The sequence below is a fragment of the Trematomus bernacchii genome, unplaced genomic scaffold (genome assembly GCF_902827165.1).
Source record: "Trematomus bernacchii unplaced genomic scaffold, fTreBer1.1, whole genome shotgun sequence".
Taxonomy (NCBI): domain Eukaryota; kingdom Metazoa; phylum Chordata; class Actinopteri; order Perciformes; family Nototheniidae; genus Trematomus; species Trematomus bernacchii.
In genome coordinates, this window is record NW_022987559.1 from 131,667 (window position 1) to 152,229 (window position 20,563).

Consider the following 20,563-nt stretch of genomic DNA (forward strand, 5'->3'; position numbering starts at 1 on the left):
ATACAGTAATTGGTATTTGTTTTAGTACATTTAAGTTACAGTCCTTTGTTTCAGTCATTTTTTTTCATTAAACGGTATTTGCTTTTATAAGGTAATGACCAGTTTAATCTCCACTGTACATCCGGGTCTCTGATTTAATTTAGTTCCAATAAATCGTAATATTGTAACCTTTTTTTTGGAGGGTGACCACAGGGGGGGCTCTAGTCAGTGTTACGGGGGCACTGACCCCCCCTAGAACTGCCCCTGCGTAACAGGATGTATGATTACCTAGAAGAGCATCAGGACTGTTTTAGGCATATGATAGCTATGTGATGAACATGATGATTCAGCCTCTATGGAGATAGACATATGACAAGCATGATCATTTCTGACGTGGAGCTAATCTGAAGTAAACATTGAATACTGCTTTCTATTCCTCCATCTTGTGACTGTGTAACTCCCTCTCTTGGATATCAGCATGTGAAGGACACTGTTCAGGAACTAGTTGATGCTCTGTATGTGATGACTACTTCCATTCTTGAGAGGATCAGAAATACATGTATCCTGATTATTGAAGCTCAAGCCGGTGACGAGAACATAGAGGGATGACCTGAAATAACTTTGTGTGTGTATTAGTGGGTGGAGGAGAGATTAACAATGTTTGTCTTTCTGTATGAAAGGTACACCTGTGTGAAATCGAGAACCCTCAGGACTTTCCCACCCTGGAGTTCCCCTTCAATGTGAGGAAAGGTCGCCCTCTGCTGGTGGCCGTGAAGATCCTGCGCCCCGACGCCTCCAAGAACGCCAGGTTTGTAACAAATATTTCTTTCTGCTTTTACAGCTCAATAGGGAATTAAGGATCTTTATCTCGCCCCTATCTGGCAACACATAAACATACTAGGATTTGAGTTTCTAACCGTTAAGTTTGATGGGACAACATAGTGAGCTTCAAGTCACTCTGGCAGAAAATGTTTTCATTATTTTAGGTGGTTTGCTTAAGTGTCTTTTGTTCTTTGAAAAATAAAATGTTGTACAAGCAAAGGATACAAAGGACGGGAAAGGACACTAAAATGAGATGACAATCCAAAAAAGAGCACAAAAACTGAGTTTATAGTACCGCTTCAACATTTTAAATAAGGAGATTGACAGTCTGATACACTCGAGGACCAAAAACACACACATGACCTGCAGAGCGTATTTATTGTTGCATATAATCCCACTATTTCTTAGAGCTACTTTTTTCCTATTTCATGTTGCGTGATGCCCCCTTATGATAGTTTCTGTCAATATTTGTATCCCAAATCCTTGTTGTTTCCCAAGCCTTTTGGTTTCATCCCCTTACGTTAGATGACACAACACAGTGGGCTTCAGGTCACACTCCGGCAGAAAATGTGTCTTCTATTAAAGGTTCATTTGAATGGAGGACATCAAGTCGATCTCCTGCAGCTTCTTTGGTTTCCAGTTATTCTGCTCGCAAAGATTTCCCTCACACAGCTTCTCTCTTCTTCCCTCCTTTCATGTGTTCGGAGCACCCAGTCTTCACAAAACAACATCGATAATCATCTACTGTACGTGACATTACTGCCATGTTCAGCAATAGCAGGGAAGAGATTATTTTCACTTGTCAAATATACATCCACATTTTAGATTTGGTCCCCGTAGCTCCTGAGTAAAAAATGATCAGGGCCTTTTTTTGGATGTTTGACTCTTTTCACCTGCTGCTTGTTTACTTTGGCTCTCTGCCCTTTATGGGATGTGTAGTAGATAAAGCCCTTATCTCATGTGAGCGTATGTGCTAAAACCCTCTGTCAACAGGTTAATACTGGTCAAACATATTGACCAGCAAAACAAATCGATGAAGCCTAACGCCACCGAGAGCTGCTGGCGGGATGTTTATTCAAGAGATTTCAATATTTCATTATGTCTTAAAGGTCACCTATTGTGCAAAATCCACTTCTTCATGTCTCTTCTACATCAACATGTGTCCCCTCTGTGGAAAGAGACTCTGAAAGTTTCAGGAAAAAAAGATTTGCTCACTTTTTGTCCTGATCCATTTATATAAAAACCTGTCTGAAAATGAGCTGATCAGATTTTGGCCACTTTATGATGTCATAACGATGTTTTGGCTTGAGTAACCATTAGCCAATCACCAACCAAGGTAACCCCCCCCCCACCTTATCACCTGAATCTCCTAGAGCACCATTGTGTTCTTTTTAACCAATTATCTCTCAGAGGGGCGTGGGGAGGGGCTCCTTATTTTCATCTGAAGTAACAGACAGAGAATCAGCACTTTTGAAACAGGGCTGAAACAGAGGGGATTATGGGATGCTGCAATGATCTGTTTGGTGTTTGGAGCCAAACACTTCAGAGACATGTTTTGTATTTATCTGAGACCTATAATATATTGATGGAAAAACAGGATAATAGGGGAGCTTTAAATCAGTTTTTATCCTGTCTGTGAGATAACAGTGTTTCTCTCCTGGTAGGAACGACTTCCTGAAAGAGGTGAAGATCCTGTCTCGCCTGAAGGACCCGAACATCATCCGCCTGCTGGGAGTGTGTGTGAGCAGCGACCCGCTCTGTATGGTCACTGAGTACATGGAGTGTGGAGACCTCAACCAGTATCTGTCCCACCGGGTGCTTCTGGACAAAACAGGGCCTACACACAACACACCCACCATCAGGTACACCACAAATATGAACACACTCAAACACACACTGTGTCGTGGCTTCCTTCCTTGATTTTCTTTCAAGCCACTAGACGCCTTAAACGGACATCTTTCCTATAAATTACTTACAGTTGAAGAGTTGCTTGGCCTCCGATAGTTTAGATGTTATGCGATGTGTTTGCTCAAAATAAAATAACAAACTTTTACACATGCAACAAAGAAAAGAGGTCTTTACAATAGTCAAAACAAATAGGCAAAACTCACAAAAAAAAAACGTAGGTATGCTGTCTTGATAAGGCTTATATAACTTCATAACTTAAAGGGGACCTATCATGCAAAATGCACTTTTGTACGTCTTTTATACATGAATATGTGTCCCCGGTGTTCCAGGGAACTCACCAAGTGTCAGAAAACACAACCCTCTCTATTTTCCTCCATACCCAAATCTCTAAAAAAGGGGCTGCAACGGATCTGATAAAAACTGATCCAGATTTGAACACTGTCCTGACGTCAGGACGGTGGCGCTACGGCTATTGGGCCAACTCCACCAATCAGGAGGAGACAGCCACGGCCATTGCCGTTCGAAAGCGCTGGAGACGCTGTAGTACATATGCCAGGCCTGTAGATGGTGCTGTTCTCACAGAATCAGCCCAGAGCTAGAAATTGTCAAATTGAGCAAAATGAGGCATGGCTAAAATGCATGATCTGTTTGGTATTTTGAAAAAAAAAAAGTATAAATATGCCTTATATAGGTATGGTCCTACACTATATTATTCAAATATAGCATGATAGGTCCACTTTAAAGGATAACTGGACGGTTAAAAACTGTTCCTCGACGGCGTCTTTCTAGCAGGTCGCCCATCACTGTCACTTTTTTAGCAGGCGTCGTGGGAATTGTAGTCTTTTATAGTGTGTTGACTACAAACGTCACAATTAGGTGGCCTTTCTTATAAAAACAAAATACTGGCTCTAACACACGGTTATAAGTGAACACACAGTCATATATGTTTGTTTTGTAACTAGACTTTTGATGTTTTCAAGAATAACCAACAAATACCCCACCGACTAAAATACAGTTTTTGTTTTTGATCAACGATGCGTGGTGCTCAAACGTCAAAGTTGATGAAATTAATGTTATTGCAGTCTGACGATAAATGATCCTTGAATCCATGAACGAACAACAAACATAAATCTAAATGATACAGAACCGAAAAAGAAAAGGTTTATGTTGGGAGTTACACTTCTAGTAATCTTTCAAATGAATCAGTTGTCTTTTTTTATTAGTGTTTATCGCTGCTTTTGTTCATGAATAATTGTCTATTGCTCCCACCTTTCTTCCATTTGTGCTGCTTTAAGTGGACCTATCATGCTATATTTGAATAATATAGTGTAGGACCATACCTATATAAGGCATATTTATACTTTTTTTTTTCAAAATACCAAACAGATCATGCATTTTAGCCATGCCTCATTTTGCTCAATTTGAAAAATGTTAGCTCTGGATTTGCAAGGGCTGATTCTGTGAGAACAGCACCACCTAGAGGCCTGGCATATGTACTACAGCGTCTCCAGCACTTTCGAACGGCCATGGCCGTGGCTGTCTCCTCCTGATTGGTGGAGTTGGCCCAATAGCCGTAGCGCCACCGTCCTGACGTCAGGACAGTGTTCAAATCTGGATCAGTTTTTATCAGATCCGTTGCAGCCCCTTTTTTAGAGATTTGGGTATGGAGGAAAATAGAGAGGGTTGTGTTTTCTGACACTTGGTGAGTTCCCTGGAACACCGGGGACACATATTCATGTATAAAAGATGTACAAAAGTGCATTTTGCATGATAGGTCCCCTTTAAATTATCATCTAATATGTCCGTTTTTTTCCACTATGTAGTTTCCTTTACTATGTCTATGCTTTTTTCCTGTGTAAGGGGACACTTTACCCAATGTCCTTGTGATATATTGAAAACATACCCTTCCTTGATTCGTACATATTCTTAAACACAGTCATAGATTTGTTATTTTTTAATAATTCCCTAAATCTATCAACTCTTTCCCCCTCAGTTACCCAGCCCTCATCTCCATGGCGAGCCAGATAGCGTCCGGCATGAAGTTCCTCGCCTCGCTGAACTTCGTGCACCGAGATCTGGCCACGAGAAACTCTCTGGTCGGGGGGGAGAAGGGTGAGAGCGGGGATGATCGGGGGGGAGAGCGTCACATCAAGATCGCTGACTTTGGGATGAGCAGGAACCTTTACGCTGGAGACTACTACAGGATCCAGGGCCGCGCCGTGCTGCCCATACGCTGGATGGCCTGGGAGTGTATACTCATGGTGAGAGGAGTGCGTCTGTGTGTGTGGTGGATGCAATACTGTTGGCCACGATGTCGATCAGAGTCATAGATATTGTTTTACATCAATAAATAATCTAAAGAAAATGATTACAATTTGGATTAAAAAATATGTATATACCAAAATCCATGGGAACATTAAACAACAGTTTCATTACAAACCACTTCATATATTTTATATATATTAAAATTAAGATATTTTTAGTTTGTATCATGGTTAGAAATTGATATTTCCTTAGGTGTTGTTAATGCAGGTTATTGTTATATATTTATTTATGGTTTTATCAATATTTGAATCCAGTTTAAATTCTAAAGAAAAAGGTCAAATTTGGATAAAAAATATCTAAATATCAAACAAAATCCATCCATGTTAAACATTTTAAAAACACTATTTCTATTACAAACTACTTCATATCAATTATGTATACCAACATTTATATCCTATACATGTATAAGATGTCCTCTGTTGAACAATCATCAGCTCACATGAACTATTATTACTTTGTATCATGTGTATTTATTTTAAATGTTGTTTATGCAGGTTGTTGTTGCTGGAAATATCTGCTGATGTTTACATGCAACAACAGGAGCGTGTTTACTGTAAACTATAGTAGTCAGTGTCTTCGTGTAGCAGGACAAAAAACACTTGGGTACACCGACGTATGAAATCTAATAATGTACTTGTATGTAAAAGAAAGCATGTCCTCCCTATTCAACAATGTCTAAGATAATATTTTGATACGGATGGAGATGTTGATGATGATTTGGTTTTATGTCCTCAGGGTAAGTTCACCACGGCCAGCGATGTGTGGGCGTTCGGCGTGACGCTGTGGGAGATGCTGAGCGTTTGTCAGGAGCAGCCGTACTCCAACCTGACCGACGAACAAGTGATCGACAACGCCGGGGAGTTCTTCAGAGACCAGGGCAGACAGGTACTCACGCCTTTTTAGAATACCGTAGGTCATCACGTGTTTATACAGTTAAAACCACAAACGTGTGTCTTCTGAGGCTCCTTCCTCCTTCAATTTTCATAAACAAGCAGATCTCTATTTACATGTTCCATCATCAAGGCCCTCTAGTGGCTGATCTGTGTGCCACACTTCATATTTATCAGTTTGAGCATAGAGAATAGTTACAGTAGTCACTATTCTTAAAACCAATTTAAGAGACAAGGAAAATGTATAGTCCATCTTTTATTGTTGCACTTTGTTCATGCCATTTTACTTCTTCAATATTTGCCTTTTTCAAACTTGAGGTTTGCTATCATTTGATTGTATAGTGTCTTTCTAGCATGTGTTGTTCTTGTTACTTGATGTTGATGGAGTATGTAAGATTTTTTATTTTGTTTAATGCTGCACCAAAATTGCCCACTGACAAGAATAGATGTTTAATTCACTTATATATTTATGACTTTTTTTAAATATACATTTAAATAAACTGAAAGTCATCAAAAAGTCCCAACTTTCACACACCTCCCCCCCCCCCCCCCCCCCCCTCTCCTGCAGGTGTATCTGAGCAGGCCGGCTGTGTGTCCTCAGGGTCTCTACGAGCTCATGTTGAGCTGCTGGAACAGAGACTGCAAACTCCGTCCGTCCTTCACAGACATCCACTCCTTTCTCACCGAGGACGCCATGAACATGGTGTAGAGAGAGAACCGGCTGCAGTGGGAGGTGTGGTGGAGGCAGATGAGAGGAAGAGTGGGTTGCTCGCTTTTTATATTTGTACTTTTTTGGGTGGATGGGGCTGAGACGCCGCTGGTTCGGTTTATTTCCACATCAGACCCCCAACCCCAAATGCAAAACTAACCAAGCTTTGGATTGGTAACGGTCCGCGCTACATTTCACTGGTGGTGGGTGCAGTCTGCATAGGAACTTTTCTCTCTTCTCAGATACTTTAACATAAAGCAGGGTGTGTGTGCCTGGTGATTAAGTGCTGTAGAGTTAATAATACAGGAAGCTGTAGGCGCTAAATGACTCATAATACTACAACATTAACATGAATTAAGTTTCATGACTTTTATTTTATCTCATATTCTACATGCAGGGTGACCGGTAAAGGTGCACACAACACACACAGCACACCTATTGTTGGGACATGAAAGTGAAGACACAGGATTTGTCTTAGTATGTATGGTATACTTTTTAGTCTAAATCAGAAATATATCAAGGCTTCAGCCCCTTTTGCCCATCTGAGACAACCCACTAGACCCACTAAAAGACGTTGAAAAGATTTTCAGTCCTGGCTGAACATGAGATATATGAGAGTCACCATGTTTGTTGACCCTTGTGACTCAACGTTTTTCTGGACTTATATGAAATGATGTGGACCAGACACCAGCAGCCCCCTTTCTAAAATGTGATAAAAGTCAAGTTTTCTCCCCTGATTTTAGTCATAAAAAACTTTTAAAACCCAATCTGGGCAACAGGACTGTTACCCTGGAGCCAAATGGACACAGAAGAGGAGGGTCTGTGCTGCCGCTGAGTCAAGACCAGCAAACTTGGACGGCTTTTTTTTTTCCGAGCAGAGAGACGATACTGTCGAAGGGACATCTCCTGATCCTCCTGCTCAGGTGTTTTCGGCAATATGTGTGGCTGCGACCCAGACACAAAGGATAAATGTAAAATTCCACAACCAGCTGCACTTTAAATCCCTCATGCATATCAGTGGCCGGGATGAAACTCTTTTCTATGAGTGGCCTGATATGATTCCTGTCGATGTGGATTCTAATGCATTTCACCTGCAGTGATTTCCCTAAGGGAGATAACATTCAGGGCACTCTGTCTGCCTTGTTAAATCCCCCCACCCCCCCCCCCCCCCTACAAGGCATTGCCAAACCATGAGATGTAAAATATTATTTAAAAAATGGAATGGCACCATCGATTCATCTCATTTCAAATGTATGAAAGCCTTTTATACGGCACGTTGAGACGTTTTTACTCCTCCAATAATCAATCTTTGCTCATCCAAATGCATTACTGTACTCACACAGTTTCTACTCAAACAGGGAATCATGGGAAACCTGGTTTTCTTTTTTTTAGTGTGAATGTCAACATCAACCTCCGCATTAGTACCTTAAGCTGACCGCAGTAGAATCAATGCCATCTACCTTACTGATTGTTAAGCACTGTAAATCAGTCCTGAGATGATCAAGTAACACATGTTTACTGATCGTGAATGCTTGTGCCATTTGAGTGATTTTTGATACACTGTAGTTCAACTAAACCAATATTTTTATATATACTGTATGTACTTGGACACTCCTTGATGTCTGATTTTGTCCTTTTTGTGTCTTTCGAGGTTGAGCATAATAGTATGTACATATTTTAAGGACAGAATTGTAATTTCCGTTACTAATATATGGAAAACTCTTTGTTACATTTGGGGTCTTCTGTATCTCTGTAGAACGCTTGCTACCTTGATGCTATTGTAATTAATCGTTGTCTATTTTTGTAGATGTTTTAATAAAGTTAACCTTTTCAAAGAAATGAACATATGCTTTACAGATGTGACTCAAGTTTTTTTTTCAGTTTGGTTAAAGGGGCCCTATTATGCAAATATTCAAGTTGATATCAGTATGTAGTGTCTCTAAGTCTCCATGCTTTAATGTTCAGAAAGCTCTTTATTTCTCTCATACTGCCTGTGCTGCAGCACCTCTTTTCACCCTCTGTCTGAAACCAGAGCCCAGTCTGCTCTGATTGGTTAGCTGGCCGGCTCTGTTGTGATTGGTCAACCGCTTATAGAGATGTCCCGCCCCTTAGCCTATCACATATTGGAGCACTAGCCAATAGAAGCGCGAGTGTTACATGTTAATGTCATCTAGTCTGCTCCACATGTTCATACATTAGATTTAATGAAGTACTTTGATGTTAAAGGGGACCTATCATGCAAAATGCACTTTTGTACGTCTTTTATACATGAATATGTGTCCCCGGTGTTCCAGGGAACTCACCAAGTGTCAGAAAACACAACCCTCTCTATTTTCCTCCATACCCAAATCTCTAAAAAAAGGGGCTGCAACGGATCTGATAAAAACTGATCCAGATTTGAACACTGTCCTGACGTCAGGACGGTGGCGCTACGGCTATTGGGCCAACTCCACCAATCAGGAGGAGACAGCCACGGCCATTCGAAAGCGCTGGAGACGCTGTAGTACATATGCCAGGCCAGTAGATGGTGCTGTTCTGCCCTTATCTGCCCTTTTATGCTGCTGTAACAACAATTTCCCAATTTGGGATCAATAAAGTACTATCTATCTAAAAAGTATAAATATGCCTTATAGGTATGGTCCTACACTATATTATTCAAATATAGCATGATAGGTCCACTTTAAGTCACCCAAGTTCCCATCAGCAAAAACACGTGGGTTTGCTATCCTGGCTCCAAAATGGTGGAATGAGCTCCCCATTGACATCAGGACAGCAGAAAGCTCACACATCTTCCGGCGCAGACTGAAAACTAATCTGTTTCAACTCCACTTCGAGCAATAAAATGACTAACAAAGCACTTTCTAACAAAGGACTGGCTTATCTAAAGCCAGTTGAGTAGCACTTGAAATGTTTTGGCTCTATGAAACCTGATGTACTTATACGATTCAGTTTTCTTCTAGTTTGTATCTTCTTGGTCGAACACTTATCGTAAGTCGCTTTGGATAAAAGCGTCAGCTAAATGTAATGTAATGTTAAATGAAACAAGCGGCAAAAGGCTTCAGTGATTAAACCATACTTTATTGTCAACCTAAACATTTCACTACAGATAAATCTCAAATATTTAACTTGTATACAACTTCAAAGCTAATATAGTAACTACTTGTGTCAACATAAAGTAGAGACATGCAACAACAAGTTAGGAAAGTAGAAGATTAGTCACAAGAACATACAATATAAGTAGAGTCTGATTTGGCTTTAATCTGCAGCCCTCGCTAGTGGCGGCCAATGGCTTCGGATCAGATACATATGAGAAAGGATTCCCTGACAGAGAAGTGGAATTTAACTTAATAAAGTTAAGATTAGTCTGTTGAGTTAGGAACAGGCACTTGGCGGTAACAAAATGCATATGGCATGGCAGCTGGAAAAAAATGGTGTTAAAGAGACGAAGCTCCAGATCACAGGCGCTGACACGTTAACAAACACCTTTCAACATGCAAGACCCAAAGTTTGTCAAGACCTATTCTACACAGCATCATTTAGCAATGGAAAATCACTACACGAAATAAACATACTATCTCAGTTCAAACTCTAGGCAGTACGCACATAAAGCAGCCGTTAGTGATGAGCTCTCTCCAGAACACACTCAATGTTTTCCCACCACAACATACTTTCATAGCTTTCACCTGGAAACCCCTTTAGCTCGTTACCATCAACCACTTCCTTCCCCTTCATTCTGAAACACATCAACATTATTCCACTGATATGATTTTGGGCACGATGAAGAGACGTGTAGTAAACTATCGACAACTTTGTCTCTTTTAGTGGACAAAGCAGGGATGAGTGATGGGTCAATTATTTCTAACCACAGCAACAATATACCCAAACACACAACTATGAGGTGATAAAGAGCTCAGCACCATTTACTTAATTGAAAGGCACGAACAAGCTACAGCCATAAATATCTTCTACGTTAAAAAAACGATTGACCTATATATAATTCAGCTAGTTGCCGTTTGGATTAAAAAATAAAAACGTGCATACTCATGGCCAAGTATAAAACAACAGATAGGAATTCCAACTGGGAGGCTTTTCTCTCCTGGTAAAAAATAAAACCTTTATTTAAAAATCGCATCCCCTTGCAACTGCTTTTGCCGTCACCCACAGCAGAAAGCAGCTCAGAACAGGGCATGGAAAGAAACCACATAATAAGAACAATCCTGTTTGGATGGAAGAGGAACTGGAAACAGGACACAGAAGTGAAACATGCACACACACAGACGATGGGAAAGGGACGACAGCGCTGCAGAGCCGGTACAGTGGTTATAGGCACGAGGAGGAGACGTGGAGCTCCTAGTCTGGATATTTGATGACATCTCTTCTGATTACTCCCATTCCTTCTCTCTTCTTAATACACAGCTGATCCAACCTGCAAATCAAAGAGAGAAACAGGAGATAATTACTAGGGGTGGGGGAAATAATCGATACAGCATAGTATCGCAATACTTTGCATAGCGAGATTTTATCGATACACCGACGCCAAGTATTGATATTTTCTTATATAAACTATTCATATTCAATCCACTAGATGGTGTTGAGCTTTCTCTTGTGCGGCCATGGGTAAAGTCAGTGGGATTGGCAGGAAGTTAGTCAAAACAAAGATGGAGTCAGCGGAGAAAGAAATCAGATCAGTTTAAATCAAAGGTGTGGAAATATTTTACCAGGAAGGGAAGACACAATCGCAATATATCGTATCGCAATACTTAGCAAATCGTAGAATCGCAATACTATCTTATCGTGGCTTAAGTATCGCGATAGTATCGTATCGTGGGGAGCCTGGTGATTCCCACCTGCTTGTGTCCCACATGTGACTCTCACAAGATGAGCTCCAGTTTACCTGGGAGATGCGGACTCCGGTGAGTTTCTCCACGGCTAGCGGCAGCCTGGTCATGATATCCAGAACCTCTCCGGTCAGTTTGGCCGCTCCCACCTCTCCGTTACCGCTGGACACCATCGTGATCTTCTGAGCCTCCGACAGGGGCTTACTGATGGCCTCTGCTATCTGCAGGACAAGAAGGAAAAGGAGAATTAATGCTGTATGCAGTACGCAGCCGAAAAAAATCTGCCCCTTCCTTCAGACTTCCTCACAGAGCCCCTCCTCCAACACACACGAACGCGCACATGACCAATGAGGGCACGAGATAAGTTTGTGCACAGATGGAAGGCTGACAGGCAGGTAGGCCATCCAGTTATTTTAGCCGGGCCGGCTCAGATCATTGGTCGTGCTTTTTACAGTACTACGGCTTCCACAGATGACATTTTTTTATGGATTTATTGTCAAAGCACTTAAGATATTCATTGCTATCGGGATGTTAAGAGCATTCCATGGAATATAACAAAGTGTTAACGTGGATGTGTATTTTGTCAAATGTGTAAGTTTTTTTAAATTATAATTTCTTTTTTTTTTAATCTGTAATACTTTTTGAATGCATGCTTTAGGTAACATTAAGATGTCTTTGGCTCTTTTCTGCTGCAACAATGTAAATGTCCCCTCTGTGGGACTAATAAAGGTTTTCTGATTCTCTCCCACAGCTCCATCCTTATGAGTGCACTCGGACTGACCAGGGGCAGTTTCTCCAGCAGCATGTCCACCATGGCTCCGTCTTTGTACTGCTGGAAGGCCTCTGCTTTCTTGGTCATCTGCTCGGCCTCGGCGCGGCCCTTAGCTTCCACGGCGAAAGCCTCGGCCTCTCCCTTCATCTGAAAACAAATGAACACACAGTTAGAAATACATTTAAAGTGTTTAGACTGCAAGTGTAAATATGCACACTGAGCATTTTATCTCGTTGCACTGTCATCGCTACGACCTCTGCTTTTACCACTCTTATTGATTTATTTGTGTCTATGTTTTACTGCAGTGAGGGTTGCCAAAGAAATGTCGTTGTTCTTTGTATGATGACAATAAAGATTCTATTCTATTCTATTCTAAAAACACACACAAACAAAGACGTGCAGAGTCAAGATCACAGTATTAGTTTAGAGGAGTGCATGATCTGGAAGTCATAATGTTGGGGTAATGTGATAGTGAGCAGACAGGAAGGGAGGAGTGCTTTAAGGAAACATGCAGCAGGACTCACTTTGATGGACTCTGCCTCGGCCTCAGCCTCCATGATGAGCTGCAGACTGGAGAGAGGAGAGATTACAAATTGTGTTAGTGTGATATTTATTTGTTCACCGTATTGGTCCTGTAAGAGCCAACATGCTACTTAGCCTGAGTTCATTGTGTGTATTATTATTATTATTTGTTTACGACACTTTTATTTGTATTTGTTGAGCACTTCCGGCAATCGTCACATGGTCGTGGTTTGTGTATTTAGGTCACCTGTTTCATGTCGGCGGGGCGGATTACAGAGGGTGAGCTTGTGCTGACGTTGTTTCTGGTGACCGTCTTTGTCCCCTACTCTGTTTTGATTTTGTTTATTAAATATCTTCAACCTTCAGTATGGACTTTCTCATTGGAAACGTGTCGCAGCTTATAGCCAAGCTTTCTGCGACTCAAACTGAACTGGGAATTGAGCCTCCACAGGTCCTGTTTGGGTGTTGGATGCAGATAACTTGGTAGATGTTTAGCTCTCATCAGATCTACAGCAGACAGCACTCCGTCACTCACCGGTTGGCCTCGGCCAGCCTCTCCAGTCGGTATTTCTCTGCTTCTGCGGGCTTCTTCACCTTGGCCTCCAGCTCCTTCTCCTTGCGGGTGATCTCCTGCTCCTGCAGAGTGATTTGCTGCGTCCTCTCCACCACCTGAATCTGCATCGTCTCCTCCTCAATGCGCTGCTTGGTCTTGGCCACCTGAACAGAGAAGTATATGAAACATTAAATTCCACTCAGCCTTGAACCACTGAAAAGTAATACGGTATAGAGAGGCGAAGTCCCACCCATCTACTTCCGACCCATGTGACCTTATTTCGGAAAAAGTATGTATTGAAGTCAATGAGGAGAGAAAGATTATCTCTCGATCCCGTTTGAATTGTGCCACGAATTACACATATGATGTTTGTCAATCTTAAATAATAATTTCCATGTCAAAAAAGTCACAGTTTGTCGTAAAACTGTTGAAATATAAGACTATGAAAAATACGCAACTAGAAAGACTACAAATCCCAGAGTCCCGGTCCCGCATGCTGGCTCTTATGAACCGACTCACTCCCCTTGTGTGTATGTACAGCTCTCAACATGCCCAGACTTGGAGTGATTTTCACCTCTTTTAATACTTTTCGCCTCATTCTGAAAGAAAGAAGTGAAATGTGCCAACGTGACGGCCGTCTTGGTGTGTGATGCGAGACGGGAGATGTAGTTCATTGAGCGGTTTCACACACAAAAAAGTGTTACTTCACATTTTTACGACACATTTTAATTTTTTTGACTTGCAAAATTATCTTTTAAATTGACAAACATCATATGTGTAATTCGTGGCACAATTCAAACGGGATCAAAATATAATCTTTCTCTCTCCATTGACTTCAATACATACTTTTTCTGAAATAAGGTCCCATGGAGGTCCCCCGGAAAGGGAGGGACTTCGCCTCTCTATTACCTCCAATCTGGATTGTTCCTTTTTGAACTCAACCAGCCAGCTTAATAATGTGTGGACAGCTGACCAGACAAAATGACACCAGTATAAAAACGAAGTTAGCTTGAGATCAGAGCAGTAACTGTACCTGAAGCTGATAGGCCATCTCTGACTCAGCCTTCTTGGTGTTGACCTCCACATCGTAGGCTGCCTTTTTTAGCTCGTAGTCTCTCTGGGCTTTCGCCATCTCAATCTCGTTCTTGTACTGAGCGGAGACCTTCTCCTGCATGGCGTGGGCCTCCTGTGGAGAGAATGCAGCACGACAGAATATGAGGAATTGTGGTATTTATTTTCTTTATATTATGAATATGAGCACATAGGCAGAGGTGAAGAAAGATGCTGATTTTACCCTCATGACAGAATCTCGTTTGTACTGAGCCTCTCCGATCCTGGCATCCTTCTGAACCTGCGCTGTCCTGGCTTTACCCAGAGAGTGAAGGTAGTCCTGAGAGAAGGAAAGAGACAGAGGGAGACAGAGAGGGAGTCAAAAGGAAGGGAAGGCATTAGACATTAAAAACACAAGATGGCATGGTAACCACAGAAGCACTTAGACGTAATTTGCTAATGTAGAGCAGCTGGGTGTCTGTTGAGAGACTAAAAGCTTGTCTCACAGCGAGGATTCAGATTTCTTCTGCTCCATTAATTTGTGTTTTAATCATCAGATTTTTGTCATTATCATGAGCAGAAAATGAACCCCAGACGTACCTGATCGTCGTGAACGTCTTTGAGCGTGTAGCTGACGACTCCAATCCCCATGTTGACCAGGTCAGAGGAGGCCACCTTGAAGACCTGCTCGGAGAACTTCTTGCGGTCCTGGTAGATCTCCTGCGCACAGAGAGAGAGAGATTACATAGCTGTATATGAGCATTCACTTAGTGAGTCATAAACACAAAGCCTCTGAACAAGCTTTGATGGGCGGATATCGTGAAGCAGATGCATTTGACAGAGCGAGTGCACCTACCTCCACGGTCAGATGGGCGATGATGGCTCTCTGGTGTCCCTCCAGGGTTTCTAGTGCAATGGTGGAAATCTCCGCCTCAGACTTGCCCATAAACATTTGGCAGGCGGTGGCCAACATCTCCTTGTTCTGGCCCTGGATCTTCACCTGGAAAAGGATCCCAAAAGAAAATGTGAAAAAGAAATAGCTGGTTGGACATGAACATTATCTAAATGTATTGTTTAGTCAGTAACAAGAAATGTTGACAATTCATCAGGGTTCATACACTTTTTCACCAATGACTTTTCCATGACCTTTACCTAATTTTCCATGACCAAAAACATGACTCTTTCTCAGCGGTACCACTGAAAATGGTTTATTTTAACATGGAACAGGAAAATAAGGTCTGAAACATGTTGTGCCTATCTAAAACAAATCAAATAGGCTTACTAGCTTCTACACGCTAAAGCAACTAAAATCTCTCACCAGCAAAATACCTCGACAGTTAAATGTCATTTAACGTTTCCTTACTATACGATACAGTATTTATTATCATTATAGTATTACTATTTCGGCGATTAGCTAACATATAAATTATATTTGACGCAACTTTAGTTACATTTCCATGACCTTTCCAAAACTTTGGGAAAAATATAGTTTTCCATAACTTTTCCAGGGCCTGGAATTAGCATTTTGAATTTCCATGACTTTTCCAGGTTTTTAATGACCGTAAGAACCCTGATTCATACATGTTATTTTCATATGGTCTCAATGACTCTCTCCATTCAGCATGGGACCTTTTTCAAGTGTCCTTTTCCTTTCCCTTGTTTACGAACAGTAAATATTTGTCAAACTGAACTGTATATGTGCGTGCTCTGGGTTTAATTATAGTGCTGTCTTGTGCTCTGGCACTAGTTTCATGTAATGAAATCAAAAATGTGATACATGTTCCCTTATTTTATAAATATGTCATTAATCCGTCATACAGAGAGCACCAGGCCTGTATTTGCAATTATTCCTGTAGACAGCTTTTGCTTTTAATAACAGCTGATCATCCTTCCTGTCTTTCAATGTCCATGCACAGTATTTCTTTAATAGATTAAAGGTAGGGTAGGTAAGTTTGAGAAACCGGCTCGAGATACACTTTTTGTTACATTCCATGGAATGCTCTTAACATCCCGATAGCAATGAATATCTTAAGTGCTTTGACAAAAAATCCATAAAAAAATGTCATCTGTGGAAGCCGTAGTACTGTAAAAAGCACGACCAATCATCTGAGCCGGCACGGCTAAAATAACTGGATGGCCTACCTGCCTGTCAGCCTTCCATCTGTGCACAAACTTATCTCGTGCCCTCATTGGTCATGTGCGCGTTTGTGTGTGTTGGAGGAGGGGCTCTGTAAGGAAGTGGCAGATTTTCTCCGGTTGTGTATTTTCAAATTCTAGCGATCTCGAGCCGGTTTCTCCAAAATTACCTACCCTACCTTTAAGATAACCTATTTGTGGAAACATGCACAACTTTTTGACTCCGTTAATTAAAAGCCTTATGGAGTTTTTATACTGAAAGCATACCTGTGCAATGCCAGTGACAGAGATAGGGACCCCATGACGGGTGTAGACTTTGTCACTCTTCACATTAAGAGTCAGAGTGTTCAGTGCAATCCTGAGAAGAAAGGAGATATAATAAAAGAAAGGGTGAGATATAATAACACAGAGCAAGAATGAAAATGCAGAGCAAAAGGAAAGGAAATGAAGTCAATTATCAACCACAGAAAACACTTCCCGATTCAGAAACCATATCAGTAGCACATGTCTTTTCTCCCAACTATCATTTCCCTTTTTCATTGACTAATAAATAATATCAGACCGCTGAATTGAAGTTGAAACAGAAAAGAGAAATAGAGAAAAAGGATCACCTCTGGATCTTCTGAATACATGGGAGGACGAACACTCTTCCTCCAGCAATCATTAAAGGAGGAGAACGGCCAAAGCCTGGAGGGGGGGGGGGGGGAGAGGAAAACACATTTCATATACAGAACTCTACCATTCAGTAATATACAGCTAGTTACTTATTGAGTAACTAGCTGTATTAGTTACTTATAGAGTAACTGGGTCACAGTCCAACCTGCAACCCTGAATACAACAAAAAGAAAATGCTATTGATTCACAGCTGGTTGTTATAGGTAACAGCAAGCAGAAACATTCTTAGTTTACTCCATATTCTCTCTATTGCTCAATATCCAGGAATGTGATGATTAAATCACATGACACATGTCCACTGTTTACAAAACTTGTCTCTTACACATTACGCAGTGCAGTGACCTTTAGTATTACATCATTATGGAATATGCAGGGTTTCATTATCCAACTCTTCTTAACATCCTGTGTGATTCTGAGAAATAACCATGCATCCTTGAGATGTAGGAAAAATAAATCTTACCGGACACCACCATGGCTTCATTGGGTCCACATGTGTAAAACATCTTGGTATCTGATTATCCGCAAACAAATGAAAACAAGATCTTGTCAAAGTATGAACATTACTACAGTAAAGAATGTGTGGTTTATGTGTTATGGATGCATTTGGGTTGTAAATAATTGTCAAACTGGGAAAAACAAATATTGGATAAATGAAACTACAAAGCTGGAAACCAAAGCCTACTCTATAGCTAGATATGTGTTCTATTGTTGATATGTATATATTCACTGTATATGTTTATCTTTTTACTTTATTACATTTTAATGTATTTTATTATATTTGTTACTCTACTATTTCAACAATTAGACAGTTTATACATCCGTGTTTATACATACTCGTGTGTTATTCCTGTTAACAAGTCGAAACATGTCCTAACTTGGGAGGATTAAAGTACACCTAATCTAATATAATATGTTAGAGTAAGTAATCATTAATGTGTTTAATGGGTTTGATAGATTGTTTTGGTGTATAGACAATCATGAGTAGTATCGTAGTAACTCACATTCTACAACTGACACATGTTTATGTCAGTCCTTCAAGCCAAACCCTCAATTAATATTATTTTATAAGCTAGCTTCCATGTTTCTTTCCAGTCAGACACACTGCTCCTCCCCCATCACAACGGGTGGGTTTGCTTATAACCTGCTCCCTTTAATGCGCAATGTCTTGTCGGGGATTAGTTTAAAAACAAAAACTCTACAGTGCACCAACAATAACGTCGGACATATCAAATGGAAAAACAAATAACCTGCTGCAAAGAAAGCTAGCTCGCATGCTACCGTTAGCTTAAACCAACACTGGGAAACGGGTCGATAACGTCACTACGGCTGTTTGGAAAACAGACCTGCGTGTATCTATACCACAGCTATAAACTGCAGCTAAACGATGTAATAAAGCGAAATGTTCGTTGACTTACCGATATCGAGTCAATACAAAAGCAAATCCTGTTTTGTTTAGAATATATCGAGGTCAGTTTTCCGATGCCACGGACGGTCAGCAAGTAAGCCGTTTCCCGTCAGTTGGAATTGCAAAAATGTCTGTTATAAGAAGAGGGGGAAGTGTGCAGTGACCACGCCCCTCCTCTATAAACTGATTACGTATTTATGTCGCCATCTAGTGGTTGGTAGTGATAACTGCACCTCCACTGTACAAGCTTTTTTATGCAGTCAATTCTTAAAAACTACTGCAGAGGATTAGGGCCACATGAGACATTTGTGGGGGGGTATGACCAAAAGTTTAGAGAAAAGTGAGTAGAGACTGAGATCAAATCTGAATTCTGAGATTAAAGTTAGGAGGGGAAAAAAACGTATTTATTTTTCTGAAATCTCAGAACTAAAAAAATAGTTTTGGTCGGATCTCAAATAAACGTTCACATGTGGCCCTAATCCTCTTCCGTAGTTATAAAATGGGCCTCACTTTAAAGAAAATGTGGCTCTGATGTCCTTGACAAAAATGTTTGCGTTAAATCATAATTTATATGTTAATATTAATATGTTGCGCGATTAATATTATATATTTAAATACAGCCAATTGCATCATATATCATCACATATTCATTAATTTTCTGAATTTGTACAGCTGTATGAAAGGCAAACCCCCATCACAAAGGTACTGTTTTCTGTATGTACCAGTCGTGTATATTTGAATGATAAGCAAAATCAAATTATTTTTTTGTGCAGTGTCTCATTTATAAAAATCTCCCACATGACATCTATTATGACAGCTTTAAGTATGACGTCAGTAATAAACACAGAATTGAATCCTCACATTGCCAGCAAAGTCAACACATTTGTTATTTTTATGAACTTCGATGAGCCCTTTGTGTTGGTGTATCTAATAAAGTGGTTGATGAAATAAATAGCTTTCAGTTACTTAAGTAAAGGTAACAATCATTTTTCCATCCAAAACTACTCTTTAGAGCGGTTTGAGATGGTTTGAAAATGTTGATTTCCGTTGACCTTGGCCTCATTGCATTGCCCGAGGCACCATGTTGCCAGATGTCTAAACAAAGTCTGTATAAATTACTGACTATAATTATAAACATTCATTCAATATAGTTTCAACTGCTTATTTGTGCATTGAATGTCGGATTTGAAAAGAAGGGTACAGAATTTAGCAAAGGAGAGAAAACACCACAACAACCATTTTTACAATGTGCCGTTTGATTTGATTTTGAAAGTGGTTGTACTTTGCCTGAGATGACATTGTAACCATCAACCTCAATGTTCACATATACAAATAAAAACATATTACTGTGATAGTCCGCTAACACGAATGCATCTCAACAGTATTCCTCTTAATAGTTGATTTATGTGGAATAATGTCTAAAGTATAGGTGCACCCCATCATGTGTGTTATGCATTTAGATATGTCAGTAATGTGCAAATTGAAGTCTTGCATTAACATTTGTCTGTAATACAACAATGACCTGGATTAGTCAAATGAATTCAGTTGAGTAAATTACATAATTTTGACAACATTTAGGATAAATATTTTTTAAACCAGATTATTTCCTATGAATAAAAATCATCCAGCAGCAGAGATTAATTGATATTCTGTAATCCAGTGTTAAAACATAATCTGATTATATCATGATGGAGGTCGTTGGGTTTGCTCCGGTCTGATCACAGCTGGGAAAGGGCCTGGCCTGGTTGCTCCTCCATTTTATCAGGTCTTTGAGTTTGAGGATGAAGTTTATCTTGATTTAGTTAAGTTCCTTTTTTATTATTTGTATCACTTTTATGCCACGTCTAACGGAAAAACATTCTAACTGGCATCAGATATGATCCACCTTTTTCATTATTTGTATGACAGCCTGTTTTCTTTAGTTTTCTATTGTGTCTCTTTCTCTCTTAGACATGTTTGGAGAGTAATCAGCTCAAGGC

General features: G+C 40.4%; 2 protein-coding genes across 2 annotated transcripts in view; one reads left to right on the forward strand and one right to left on the reverse strand.

Annotated features, from left to right (window-relative positions):
* ddr1 (discoidin domain receptor tyrosine kinase 1) overlaps nucleotides 1–8,482 on the forward strand; it is a 60,912-nt gene extending 52,430 nt beyond the window's left edge. The window contains 5 exon segments of the mRNA XM_034123992.1: nucleotides 660–787; nucleotides 2,466–2,663; nucleotides 4,703–4,970; nucleotides 5,770–5,919; nucleotides 6,493–8,482. Coding sequence (XP_033979883.1) covers nucleotides 660–787; nucleotides 2,466–2,663; nucleotides 4,703–4,970; nucleotides 5,770–5,919; nucleotides 6,493–6,633 — 885 coding nt within the window. The 3' untranslated portion in view covers nucleotides 6,634–8,482.
* A 1,208-nt stretch (nucleotides 8,483–9,690) lies between these two features.
* flot1b (flotillin 1b) lies at nucleotides 9,691–18,736 on the reverse strand. The gene is made up of 13 exons (XM_034123991.1): nucleotides 18,595–18,736; nucleotides 17,640–17,690; nucleotides 17,116–17,191; nucleotides 16,772–16,862; nucleotides 15,225–15,368; nucleotides 14,969–15,088; nucleotides 14,613–14,708; nucleotides 14,352–14,504; nucleotides 13,301–13,482; nucleotides 12,768–12,813; nucleotides 12,253–12,390; nucleotides 11,528–11,692; nucleotides 9,691–11,059 (listed from the first exon to the last, which is right to left on the reverse strand). The coding sequence occupies exons 2-13, from the start codon at nucleotides 17,680–17,682 to the stop codon at nucleotides 11,039–11,041; spliced, it is 1,275 nt and encodes a 424-aa protein (XP_033979882.1). The 5' UTR covers nucleotides 17,683–17,690; nucleotides 18,595–18,736; the 3' UTR covers nucleotides 9,691–11,038.
* Nucleotides 18,737–20,563: the final 1,827 nt, after the last annotated feature.

What these genes read in the sequence shown, in the direction of transcription:
- flot1b (XM_034123991.1), bottom strand. Translation starts at nt 17,682, where the DNA reads ATGTTTTACACATGTGGACCCAATGAAGCCATGGTGGTGTCCG. An exon ending in AACGAGATTCTGTCATGAGG is followed by an intron (nt 14,505 to 14,612) that starts GTAAAATCAGCA and finishes TTCTCTCCACAG; the next exon opens with GAGGCCCACGCCATGCAGGA. An exon ending in AGATGGCCTATCAGCTTCAG is followed by an intron (nt 13,483 to 14,351) that starts GTACAGTTACTG and finishes TTCTCTGTTCAG; the next exon opens with GTGGCCAAGACCAAGCAGCG.